The 13,458-nt window shown below is 42.1% G+C and overlaps 1 protein-coding gene across 1 annotated transcript in view; it reads left to right on the top strand.

Annotated features, from left to right (window-relative positions):
* The window catches only part of cntn3b (contactin 3b), a 47,801-nt gene that overhangs the window by 15,544 nt on the left and 18,799 nt on the right, over positions 1-13,458 (top strand). Inside the window, exons 3-8 of the mRNA XM_061070062.1 lie at positions 1,313-1,488; positions 6,272-6,370; positions 9,126-9,329; positions 11,076-11,178; positions 11,509-11,693; positions 12,118-12,254. Coding sequence (XP_060926045.1) covers positions 1,313-1,488; positions 6,272-6,370; positions 9,126-9,329; positions 11,076-11,178; positions 11,509-11,693; positions 12,118-12,254 — 904 coding nt within the window. The remainder of the gene's footprint in view (positions 1-1,312; positions 1,489-6,271; positions 6,371-9,125; positions 9,330-11,075; positions 11,179-11,508; positions 11,694-12,117; positions 12,255-13,458) is intronic.

The raw sequence follows: 13,458 nt of genomic DNA, 5'->3' as shown, positions 1-13,458 counted from the left end.
GTAGTCCTGAAAAGGGACTCAAGAGCTGTACATACATATATATATATAGGCATATAAATAAAACAATAGTATATCAAATTCGTAAAAGTAGCTCTACTGCGGCCTGCTGCAACATTAAAATACAGCTTTAATATTTTTGCAACCATTATGATAATCCAAAAACAGTACGGTATTTAACTAGAAGGGCACTTGGAGAAAGCTTATAGCCACCAAGGCCACTTTATCACTGTGTACACACATTTCTTCTGCTTACAGCTTACAACAGCTTTCACTAAACAAAGATACAATAGCCGCATATCAATATGAAGAATTTTAAAACCAAAATGTACTCTTTTTGTTACTGTACAGTAACCGAATTCAAATGACCCTCCTAAAATACTTATTTTGATTCAGAAAATCCAGATCAATATCCGGATCTGCACCAAAAGTCTACAGTATACATATGCCTGATGTTTTTTATAAAGATCTCTGCATTGTTTTTAAGAAATTTACACAGACGTTGCAAAACCCTTAATCAAATCCGAAAGCTTTGTTATTTCTACCTTGGCTCATACCCCATCCCACCACCAGGTTTCAAGAAAATTGTTTTCTGTACAACCATCTTTGGCGGAGGCAATAATGTGACACTGATTGACACAAACTTTTATGACACTTTAAGAACCTTTTCCCCAACAACACTTAATGTTAATTATTGTGTGACTAAAATATCTTATTATGTTTCCCGCAGCTCAGTGTTAGCATGAAGCCTAATTTCCTGAATTCTTATCTGCACAAAAACACTTGCTCCTCCGCTCGTGGTCTAAATTACCTCCAAATGTAATTGAAATCTGTCAGCAGTATTTTTTTTAGATACGTCCTTCTACCACTTCCTCCAAACTGCAACAGAATCTCTTAATGTGTTTGTTCAGATATGGCAGCCCTACAGAAAAGAGATAACTCGTTCTCCTTAGCTTAAATTATAAAGTATGAGATGAGATAAAAATCCATTTCACCATGCAAGTAGGAGAAAATCAATGTTCAACACAGTGGATTTGCTCAACTTTTGGAGTCTGGCCAAAATTAATGGCAAAAAAGGAGAAATACTTAAATGTAATCCACCTGATGATAACTGGGAGCTGTGTAGTATTTTTCGCCTTCCTAACTTGTCTCTGTTAATAATACTCACCTTTTGCTCACCATTAGGTACCTTTTATCTTCTCAGCAGGATCCGGACGGCCCAATCAAATATATCTCTGTAAAAAAAAAACACTGCAGGCCTGCATCTCCAGGGGGGGTTGGGGTTCAGCTACTGATTGTGTTTGCGTTTTTCCAGATGGTCACTAAACGGAACACTCATTGATCTGGGGAATGACTACCGGCGTCACATGTCTGGGGGCAGCCTGATCATTAGCAAACTGGACAAGGACCAAGACACCGGGCTGTACCAGTGCACGGCCTTCAACACATGGGGCTCCATCCTCAGCCGCAGAGCCAGCCTCCAATTTGCATGTAAGTGATCCTACAATTGCGAACAGCTTTCTGGCACTGCTCTGACGCAGTTATGACATTCTGGCATCTCTTTGTATCTGTTGTGTCTCAGCCTGTCGCCAGAACAGGCTTGTTGACCAAACCTTTTTATTTTTAAATTTATATATATACAAATATATATATATATATATATATATATATATATATATATATATATATATATATATATATATATATTTGTATATACTGTATATTCCTCATTTAAATTGCCTGGGAATAGATTAAGAGGGGAATAGAAGGGAGATGGTAATCGAATGAAATGTCAAATGCAGCATACACAGTGGGCGAGGCAGCTTCTGACTGCCTTACAACTCCATTGATTCTCATTAGTGCTTCCAACTCTGACAGCAACTACACTGGGTTTAAATTGACTCATATTTTGCCCAGCCCCTGTGATCCAGACTTTAAAGCACATGAACATGAATAATGCTTAAGAGGTGTTTGTATCTTTTAAATCACCAGCTACCTCTTTATGTATATTACAGCAGATTGTGGGCACATCAGACAGTGACATGCTGTCGTGCAGCACCCTGCTGCATAAGAGACAGAAGGCAGGTTGCAGAGTGTTGCTGTGGGGTGGGGTCCTACCTTCCTCACAGGCACTGCAGAGCCACCTCTCCTCTTTCGATCAACCCCGCTGACTATTGATCATGTCCAAGGATTGAGAGCATTTCACTTCCTCTCAGGAGATGGGCTGCCATTATCCCTATAGCTGAGCAATGAATCTCACTTGTGGGGACCGGGTGAGGAGCAGAGCTGCTTGACATTTATTGTCTTGCCTCCTCCACAGTGAGGAAGGTCCAGGAGATCAGCATGCCTGAGTCTCTGTTTGTATGTGTAATGAGGCCACTGCCCCAAGATAGACATAGCGTGCTTCTTTGCTGCCTAGCCTCCAGAATTCAGCTGCACCCACTATAAGCCAACGTGTCCTCACACAGTTCATATGTGAATTCAAAACAACCAAAATAAAGTGTGAAATAAATGAGAATGTGCAGCATCAACACACTCTTGTCAAGGACTGTACCTGCAGACTTATTCATGTATTTGTCCAATCATGGGCCAGCAGTGAAATGTGCAAATTCAAGTAGATACAGGTCAGGAACCTTCAGTTAATGTTCTTCGAGAGAAAACATGATCTCAGCGAAAGTGGTGGAGCTGGCTTGAGAGTTTCTGAAACTACTGATCTCCTGGGACTTTCACACACAACGGTCTCTAGAGGTTAATCAGAATGGTGCCACAAAAATGACAGAAAAGTCTAGTTGATGATTGAGGTCAGAGGCGAACAGACTGGTTGGAGCTGACAGAAAGTCCATGGTAACTCGGATAACAGTACTTTTTCCAGCTGTGATGAGCTGGGACTTTGGGGGCTCCAGGCAAATGGAGCTGGGGGATCCTACACAGTTGTCATTGCCATGGACATAATTAGTCATTATCTGCTATTGGCTACTCTGCCTACCCTGTTGCAACGCCCATAGTGGTGAGCAGAAAATGCTCTCGGATGTTAGAATAAGGGATGGTCTACAACAGCAGAGGACCACATCAGTTTCAACTCCTGAAATATGGGAACAGCTATCTGAGAGTGCTGTGGACGCAGATTCACAAATATCGGACGATGAAGCCTTAAAAACATAGCCTGAACGGATGACTCTCAACAGCATGAATCAATGGACCTAACCTGCCTTGTGTCAACAGCTCAGATTACAGTTGGTGGTGTCATGGTTTGGGGAATATTTTTTGACACACAGGTTTCAGGTAATCCCAGTAAAATAGAGGCGATTGACTACTTGCCCATTGCCAGTAGTGGAGTTTGTCATGTTCGATATCACAAATACGCTGGAAACAGAAAAGCTCTCACCCACCTGTCTCAATACAACACAAACAGTCATGGCAATTTACACCCAAACACCTGAAAATTCACATCAAAAAGTACTGCAAAAAAAAATCCAGCATCAGTATCTGAACTGAAAATAAAAGAAATTGGCGCGTTCATATGACTGTTGATTGGAGGCTGAGCCGATGAAAAACAGTGTCTATTGAAAAATAATTTCAGCCGGGAGTGAATGCTGATGTCCATTGGCATTGCTGACAAAAGTCAGATGTTAGTGGGTGCAAGAGGTTTTTTTCCAGTGGAAAATGGTCTTTAATGGCCCTTTAATACTGTGGTGGAACAGGAGATTGGGAGCATTAATGTGCAGCTGCCAAACCTGCAGATATGATGTGATGCATTCATGTCAACATGGAGCAGAATCCCACGTACATCAATGCGACTGAAAGAAGAATTGCCTGGTTCAGCTTTGATATACCATTCTTACTGTAGTTTTTCATGTGTCCAGTTACCTGTGCAGTAACCAGACATTCACATTGGACTCCCACATACACATTGCGGTAGTGCTATAAGACCATTACAGTTTGGTAGCACATGGCGCCACCCTAAACAAAGCGAATGAGAAGCGTTTGGTCAGCCGAAGACAAACTCCCACCTTGGTGGACAATAACAATATATTCTTTTCTCTCACTTTTTGATTTAAAGTTGCAGACATCAATATTTTTACACTGGGGTCAAAAGTCTGCTTGTAGTGGAAAGAGAAAAATGTGTCAACCTGCTCTGCAGTTCTCTTTGACTCTTTCTTTCAACTCTTTGTTTTTTCTTTCTTTTAAAGCCCACAATGCTAATGTTTTTTTTGTCATTCCCACCACTTTCATCTGCCTTGTTTCCAGATGCAGCAGGCAACTGTTCTCAGTGTAAAAAAGTCTGACAAACACACGGTGCACTACCTGCTCAGCGTGACAGACAAAGTTAGCGAATAGCTGGTGAATGTAGTGGAGCGCTTTGAAAGAGCTGGTAGATGCACATATAGAACTATATGAAAGGATTTAATATTTAACTTGAAACATTGCTAAATGATGCATGTGTTGCTACATGAAACATTGCTGACATAATCAAGGGACATGTAATTATATGTTTGATGGTTTAATTTATTATAACTACATCAACCACATCACCACTTTGATCCCTGTTGGAATCTGTAGTCACGACTATGTTCCCTCTGGTGATTACAGTTTTATGTTATTTATTTACAGATTTATCTTTGAGGTTTTTCCTTCCTCCTGTCAAGAGTTAAGGGCAAAGGGGTGTCACAGCTTGTTAAGCCCTATCATGCTAATTGTGATTTGTGAATATGGGCTAGACGTATATAATCTAATTGATTAATTGGTTGATTTACTGAAAATAGCAACCTTGAGAAGGATTTGTCATTATCCCGCCGAAGCAGGTAAACGCAGCTCGCAGCTTTAATCTGGAACTCTGCACGCAATATATAACAGGAACTGTCTCTGTGGTGGCGCCACTGCTCAGACCAATCATCTTCGAGCTGTAATGGTCACTCTCTGTAATCGCCAGGTCGCCTATTCTTATATGGCAGAGACGGATTCTGCCTACAAAGGAATCACTGCAGCTACAGTGGGTTTGGCCTCTAGCTCTCAGAGTTACAGTGTGTGGTCAGTTCACTCCAGTGAAGCCCATTATTCTCCTGCACAGAAGCCGGAGAAAACAGAAGTGTATCCCCTCCAGCACCGAGCCCAGCTACAGCTCTAACCTTCTCTGTGCCTTTTTTTCCGGGATCTGGGCAAAGGGAGTCATCCTGTCCTCGTTTACTAAGTAATTATTAGTATCCCCTTGTTTCACCTCCCACTATTTCCAAAACCACTGCTGTTATAATTATCAACTGCTGTTATGCCAGGATTTGTTTCATCGACCACGTGTGCAAATCTCGCTCCCCACTCTCTTAAGTTAAGGTCTTGAGGAGATGGCCTCTGTATTTACCAAAGCAGCCTGGAGAGATCAGAAGGACATCGCCTCTGTCTGTATTTCAAGTCAGCCATCTCCTCCTGTGGCCTCCTTGGTGTCCTGCCGTGACTTGGCTCTGTGTGATTCCGCTGCGGTCATCAGAGAGCTGCTCATTAATCTTACCAGCGCTCTGTCCCACTTCTCTCCATAATCTTCCTCCTTCTAATTTCCCTTATCGGTCACACTGACTTTCTTTTGTTTGTGTTTGGAAGGCTTACTCTAGGCTGTTAGCCAGAGGGTGCAGACAGAGTACAGAGCGGACTGCGGCAGCTTCCCTCCATCAGTCATGAAGCCAGGGATGGTTTATCATCCCAGGTTCCGTTTTTTCCTCCTGCCAGCAACTGTTCATTCATTTGCAGGGGGATAGATTGTGCTGAGAGTATTGATGGGGAAGCTAATGCTTTTAAGTGCAAGATTACACCACATTTAATAATGATGTTACTTATTGCTGCTGGCACTGAAAACTGTCATTTGTCATGCACACTCCCCCGTGTTTGTTCAGTCCGCGCGTAGTGTTCCCCCCCCACACACACACTCATGTGATCAAATTTTTGCCTAATCTCTTCCTTGTGTTAAGTGTTGTGTTGTGGGGAAAACATCACCAAGTCGGGTCCATCTATTTCATCACCCCCCCAGATGCCTTTCAAAGTGTCAGAGGCTATCAGGAGGTGTTACAGGACATTCAATGCTGCCCTATTAAATTCCCAGTGCTCAAAATATAACATTAAAAACATGATTGGGTGCATCAGTGGAGTTTGGGGAAACATTTGTCCCCGGGTTACAGATAGAGATACAGATATCCTTTTCTAAGACAGACGATATAAAAATATGAATGTCTGATATTCATTTCTATGCTGTTTGGTTTAACTTCTTCTTTCACCTTACTTGACTCATCAGATCTTGATCAGTTCAAAAGCCAAACTGTAAGGAGTGCTGTGAACGTCCGTGAGGGCCAGGGAGTGGTGCTGCTTTGTGGACCGCCGGCGTATTCTGGAGGTAAGTTTTGTGCCTGTGCCCATCGTTTCCTTTTTCCACCTGACTCAGAGTAATTACCTCTACCCATTCCACACGGCAACCTCTGATAAGGGATTACTCCTTTACTCCAAATTAATCTGCCTTTACACCCATTTATGTGCGCAGATGCTCCTAATAATTCTCGCCTTATGTTGTTTGTACAGAATGCTACTATGTCGATCCTCACTTGGGTGTTTTACCCGCTTATCTTAAATGTTTTTCTAATGAAGGCAATGTGTCTATCAAACTGGTCTAATGGGAATAGTTTGATATTTTGGGAAATATGATTATTTTCTTTCGTGCTGAGATTCACCTGAGGAGATCGGTACCACTCTCAGATCTGTCCATTAGGTATATGACGCTACTCTACAATTATCAGCAGGAAACTGCAGGCTCTCTGAAAAGATTTGTGACAATATTTGCATGTTTCTTTTTTATAGCGTGGCATTGAATTTTCGCTTTCTGAGACGTGCAACTTATTTTTCAGTTGTTCAGCTTTGTGGTGCATCATATGTCATGCAGAATAGAGGGGGGTGGGAAGAGCGATCAGACGCTGCATGACAGAAATGTTGGTCAGCCATCTTCAAGGTCAGCAGTTAAAGCATAGTTACGCTTCTATTCCCCAAACCCAGCATCTTTTCCCTCATTGCATCCGGCTGGAGGCAATTACACAGGGAGTAAGAAAAAGAGGGTTTAGCTAGAGGTCAATTAGTAGTCTGAAACATTTTGATGTCTTTCTGCAAAATAGCCAAACCAAAGTACTCACGTCTTCCAAGCCACGTGCGTGTCCATGTGGCGACGCTTCTTTGTTGGACGTTTCAGCACATATGGTCAAGGCAGCAACTTTCTTCCTTGTTAGTATTGTTAACAAACAAAACTTCGACTTCTCCTTCTTTGACACAAACATCGGCCTGGAGCTGGTCCGGAGGAGCCGACAGTTACGCACAGTGGGAGCAGGCTGGATGTGTCAGCCAATCTCACCGTGCAGTGTGAGCACAGAAATCGTGAGCTCTGGCTTCACATCTAAGACGATTTACTTTTACAGAGTTAGGTGGAATTTAACTACCACATTTTTAAAGTCTCACAGTGTATGCCCAGATTAAATCTCTGATTAATATGGTATCTGTCATAGAATATGTAAGAGGAAACAAGATGTAAATAGGAGCAAGTCTTACAGGGGGTTACATACTGTGCTCTAATAGGCTGATTTTGGAGGCTGATAACCAGCTGCTGACAGTCGCCTTATAATTGCCTCAGTTGTTTTAATGGCCCAAAAAAAGTACATTACAACTGAGACTCTATGGCCAGGAGATAAAGATGCCGCCTGCTCAGCCACACCACCCTGCAGAAAACTGAGAACATATGGACAATGGCTGCTGCCTCACTTGTCCCCCCCCACTCTTGATACAGTCGCTTGCACGACCAATTTCCTTCACAAGAGAGGCGTTTGTAGAACAGTGCAGTGTACAGCTGGTCTATGGGATAATGGGTCAGAGTACGCTGTGTGAAATGCAGTTTGACAGCTTGCCTCTCTGACATAGGCTTATACGCGGTTGGCTGCTGTAGCCGTAGCACCATTGTGTGTTTTCTCACATTTTCTCAAGTGAATGAAGGTGAAGCAGTGTGAGTCTGCTGTCCTATTCCTCGTCTTCCTTTCTCTCTTTTATACGCCCTTTTCCTCTTTTCTCTTTCCCTCTTGAATTTAGAAAAAACATTGATGTGCTGCATTACCTTGAACTAGACTGAGCTGATTTTGTCATGGTCACATCTCTCAGCTATGACTCATTAAATATAAAATTGTCATTGTAAATTGTGACTTTTGTTCTCCAACAAAGACGTTTGTTTACTCAAAGGGCCTTTTTGTGCCACGTCAGTCCCTCTTTGTGTTTCATAAAAGCCATTCATTTACAATAATTCTATCGGTTCACATTACAGTTGAGATGGAGGTTATGCTGAGTCTGAACTATGTAGCTCCTGCTTGGCTAATCAGAACGAGCTTTGTATCTGCGTCGCTGCACCGAGCTCGGACGCTTGATCCCAGCCGAGGCAGAGAGGCTTGCTCCCTTGGGGGGCATCGGATAAGCTTGACAGTTACTGCAAACACCTTTTGACTCCGAGCCCCTCACCACCAAAGTGGAAGATTATACGGCGCATCTCCTCAGTCTTGCGAGTCTGCGAAGCGTGCACTTCTCAAAATGACATGGTAATTCATCATGGCAGGTCTCTCCTTTCTTATGGTAGACCTGCTACTTGCAAAAGGGCATGACAATATATTCCTACTTCCGTACATCAATCTGTCTATCCCTTCCTCCACCCGGGCCTCCCATGAACTAAGTCACTCAGGGACCCAGGAAAAAAGGAGGCCATGTGTCAGGGGAGGGCCACTGACGCACTGTAATCCTTTTTGTTTCGCTCCCTTTCCTTAAGTCTCCCTTTTATTCTGCACTGATAACTATTACACTTGCCATGTCTCGGTATCACTTACCAAGGACACTGAGATATGTGAAGGAAAATGGCATGCTAACATTTTTAGGCCACACATAAGTCCGTTTCTTTTTGGTCCAGCTATCCGAGCCACAGACACAGAGTTTGTGCTGAATTGTTTGTTGGGTTTCTCTCTATAACCCTGTAAGGTATTCTTGACCTTACGGTTAATTCAAGTCAATGGAATCAGTCAGTGAACAAGCAGTGATGGTAGATCAGCACTGCAATAACATTGTTCTGTTATCCTTTCCAGAGCTGGCATTTGCATGGATCTTCAACGAATACCCGTTCTTTGTCCAACAAGACAGCCGTCGGTTCATCTCTCAGGAGACTGGGAGTCTGTACATCACTAAAGTGGAGCCCTCAGATGTCGGGAACTACACCTGTGTGGTGAACAACACCGTCACGAGGGAGAAGGTGCTCAGCTCTCCAACACCCCTGGTCCTCAGAAGTGATGGTAAGTGCCAAAGGGAATCTTTACACCATTACCAACTGGTTCATCCTACTATCCACGTATGTGTTGGCTTTGTTGGTAAAGTTACCTATGCTGTGTTTTTGCTTAATATCATTCACCATTACACTTTTAATGAAAGAATAGAGGGATATTGGACATAATCCTCATAAAACATTGGGAGGTGGCCACACTGTAAACACAAATCTTTCCTGGGCCACATATGAAGGGGCCGCCTACCCAGCTGACGTCATAATCAATCGTCTTGTAATGCCTCTCAGTGACCATAGGTTGATTTGTTTATGGCCACAACATAAACACTGACCACAACATAATGATTTCTAATTTGGGTAAAATCTTTATTCATAGTGGATCCGTACACAACTCATTGATTAATTCAGCCCCTCCTTGCTCCTCTCGCTCTCTTTCTGTCTGTCTTATTTGCACCAACACACTTACAAACACACACACACACACACACACACACACACACACACACAAGTTTGTACTTCTTTCTTAGTTAGGACACTCATTGGCATTATGTATTCCCTAGCCCCTAGCGCTAACCCTAAGCATCCCAAAAAAAATAGCTAACCCTAACCCTAATCCTAAAACCAAGTCCTATCTTTCAAACAGACCTTTAAAGATGTGAGGACTGGTCAAAATGTCCTCACTTTCCAAAAAGATCTTCACTTTGTAGGGTTTATGCTTTCAGAAAACATTCAGAGAGCATAATGACAGGACAACGTTAGAGACTCAGTTGTTCTGTTTTTTGGTCATCTCAAAGAATTATTAATATTTATGTAGTTTTCTGCACAAATCATTTTGCTGCTCCAATCTGAAAATTGCTCTCTCTTCAAAATCCACCTCATATCAAAAAAATTGATATTTATCCCAGTTCTTTGAACAGAGTTTGACTGATTATATTTCAACAAGATGGTAGAGTCTGTCTCCCATCTTTAAAATTCTGTTGAAGAAAACGATTGAAAATCTTTCTCTTTCTTAAATATACCCTTAAAAAATTGTGATTTAAAATTTGCAGAAACGTCGTCGATGTGTCACATCATATTCCTCAGAGCACCTTTGGGGTTCACCAGGTTGTGAATTATCCCTTTTGTCCATCTCCCGGCAGAGAAGCATAAAATGTAAAAATGTCAGCGCTTTCATGAGTGAAGTGAGAGTTTGAATTGTGACGTATCAGTGAATCAGAAACATGCCTACGGAGAATGTCACAAAAATGTCCGACCTAAGCATTTAGATGATATATTTAGTTGAAGGAGATTTTCAATTTCATATTCTCCATGTTTCCCACACTCACTGATGCTCAGACTGATCACAGCTTTTTGAAGTCTTCCGTGACTTTTAAATCTGAAAACATGCACAGGACCCCAGGTCAGCTCCTGCTGCCAGACTTTGGGTTGGTTATAGTAAAGGGCATATTAATATATCTTACAAAGTCTTTGACCCCTTCTAGTGATGTGAATATAAATAAAGTCATAAATGAAGTCACATTGCCACAGGTGATAAATCTCTGCTCAGTAAGACTTTACCCTGATGTGTTCTCTGAATCATTCATAAGCCACCTCTGATTTCCCCTCCCAGCCCTTCAGTGGTCACTTTTGCTCAGCACAAGACTTTTGTGATAGCTGTCGCATTGTGTTACTGCTTTCTCTCTTTGATCCAATGCATGTGTAATGTGTGCTGTTAATCATTGATGTAAAAAGCTTGCCATCTATTGTCTCCTTTTTGCAGGAGTAATGGGTGAATACGAACCTAAAATAGAAGTTCATTTTCCTGACTCAGTTCCAGCTGCGAAGGAATCGGTAGTGAAACTGGAATGCTTCGCTCTGGGAAAGTAAGTCAGCCCTCCAGATTATGCATGTGACATAATCTGGAGGCTCATTCATGCATGAATTAGTGCTACTCATGATGATTTAAGGATGCAAAAGCGAAACATTACTCATTCTTTGATTCATCAATCCATACTCGGGCAAGGAAAGACAAGGGAGCAGAAATCAAAGTTCCTTAAAGAGCGTCTGACGTCTGAGCAATAGCAGTTTGATTCGTAGGGAACAATAATTCCCCGGGATTTTGCATCAACAACGTTTTGTTTTGTGCTTAATCACACTTTGATCACAACGACTGACAATTGCCATCATGGGAACTTTTTGCTCCTCTTTTATAGCCCAGTCCCAGAAATAAGCTGGAGGAGAACCAGCGGCGTCCCTTTCCCCAGCAAAGTCAAGATGAAGAATTCAAACGCCATTCTTGAAATCCCTAATTTCCAGCAGGAAGACGCGGGGACATACGAGTGCATGGCAGAGAATCGACGAGGCAAAAATGCGGCACGGGGCCGTATTTCATTCCATGGTTAGTGAGGCATTACAAATTGAATGAGAGTGAATGCAGAAATGAATGTGTTCCTGTAACAGATTTCCACATTTGGATGGGAAACGTGCATATGACCAGCAGTTTGTTGAATCTCATTTGTTAGACAGAAAACCTATTTGTCTTTAATGTGAGAGATATAATAATCCATGAAATTGCAGGATGGGCCATGGATGATGTCTGTGTAAAGTAAAGAGTTAATATTTTTTCAAATTAACTCCCCGTCAATAAATAATTCTGTTGACAATCCTGTGTTTTTCATTATGTTTCTAATCCACTTGTTAAGTTAAAAACTTTGGTGATTCAATGCAAGGCTGCTTTAACAGCATTATGATTTCTGATACTGCTCTTTACTAATCCGCTGCCTGTGTAATTAAAAAGGTAATCTCCTTTTATTTCCATCAAGCTAAACCTCACTGGCTCCAGACAATGACGGACACGGCTTTGTCCATCGAGGAAAGCCTCTTCTGGGAGTGTAAGGCCAATGGGAAGCCTAAACCGTCCTACAGCTGGGTGAAGAATGGGGAGCAGGTGATGGGTGAGGTAAGAAGACCTGTTCAGTTTCTGGTTGGTGTACAAACAGATGAAATGTAAAATGAACAACATGAATATACTGTTTGTGGGGAGATACATAATGAGTAAAGATGAATGTGTGTATTTTCCACATTATCTCACTCCAAATGGAAAACTTTATCTGAATGATGACATCCAATCCATCTGCCACATTATCTAGGTTCCTTCTCAGCACCACTGTAATCTGCAGTCATTCTTAAATCACTTTTGCAAGGGACTGACCAGCCTCTGATACGACTTGTAGCTTTTGCCAGATTTGCTTAAGCTTGCAGGAAGAGACAGATGGGTGGATTTATTTTTTTTGCCTCAAGAACAATTGTACAGATGGTTTTTAAAACCTGGTTGAGATCCAGTCACTGTGCAAGCTAGTCTACCTCCAGATGTGATCTGGCCGACCTGATGGGTTTTTCATGCACTTTGTTCCTAACTAGGTTATATATCCAAATACAGAAAAACGGAGTGTTTGGACACAATGCCCGGCGCATTTTAGAGGCAGCATGTATTGTTCACAAAGTCGGTGGAAACTGTCTGAGCTATAAATGTTTAAACTTGAACAAGATTTTTATATGACTCCCAATACTTTTTTAATCTATTTCATAAATGCAGACACACAGACACACACTCTCATTCTAATTTATATCTAATTTCCGCTGTCCTTCGTGCGAAAGACAAAAGGTCACGAGAAGTCGCCTTTCTCCATCATGCCGAGCCTGGTAGTAACATCTGTCCTGATTTGATCACATGTGCTAAGTTCAGGTCTAAACGCACTCAAATGTGTTCTGAATATGTCCTGAGATCCTTTCACAGAAACCAGTCAGAGGTGGTCTGGGGCACGTGGCCACATTCCTTTTGCTGTGTGAACACAAATCGTCCATACAGTATATGAAGGACCGCCTAGTCAGCTAACGTCCCTTCGACCCGCTACAGTTTCAAAATGAATCAAATGCATTTTTACGCTTCTCTGTGTCCATACAATTATTTGCTTGTGGCCACAGTGACAATATTGAATACTGACCACCACCATCACATAAAGATTAGTACTCTTAAATTGATCAAATCTTTCTATCTCTCTCTCTCTCACGCCGACACTCTGACACACGCGTAAATACTACATAATTTGGTCTTTGTGAGCACAAATGACAGTCATGATGTTTTGCTTGTAGAGCAGGGAAGT

The sequence above is a fragment of the Limanda limanda genome, chromosome 4 (assembly GCF_963576545.1).
Source record: "Limanda limanda chromosome 4, fLimLim1.1, whole genome shotgun sequence".
In the NCBI taxonomy this organism is placed as follows: Eukaryota; Metazoa; Chordata; class Actinopteri; order Pleuronectiformes; family Pleuronectidae; genus Limanda; species Limanda limanda.
The sequence above is the reverse complement of the archived record's forward strand: the minus strand, read 5'-3'. Positions and strand labels throughout refer to the sequence as shown.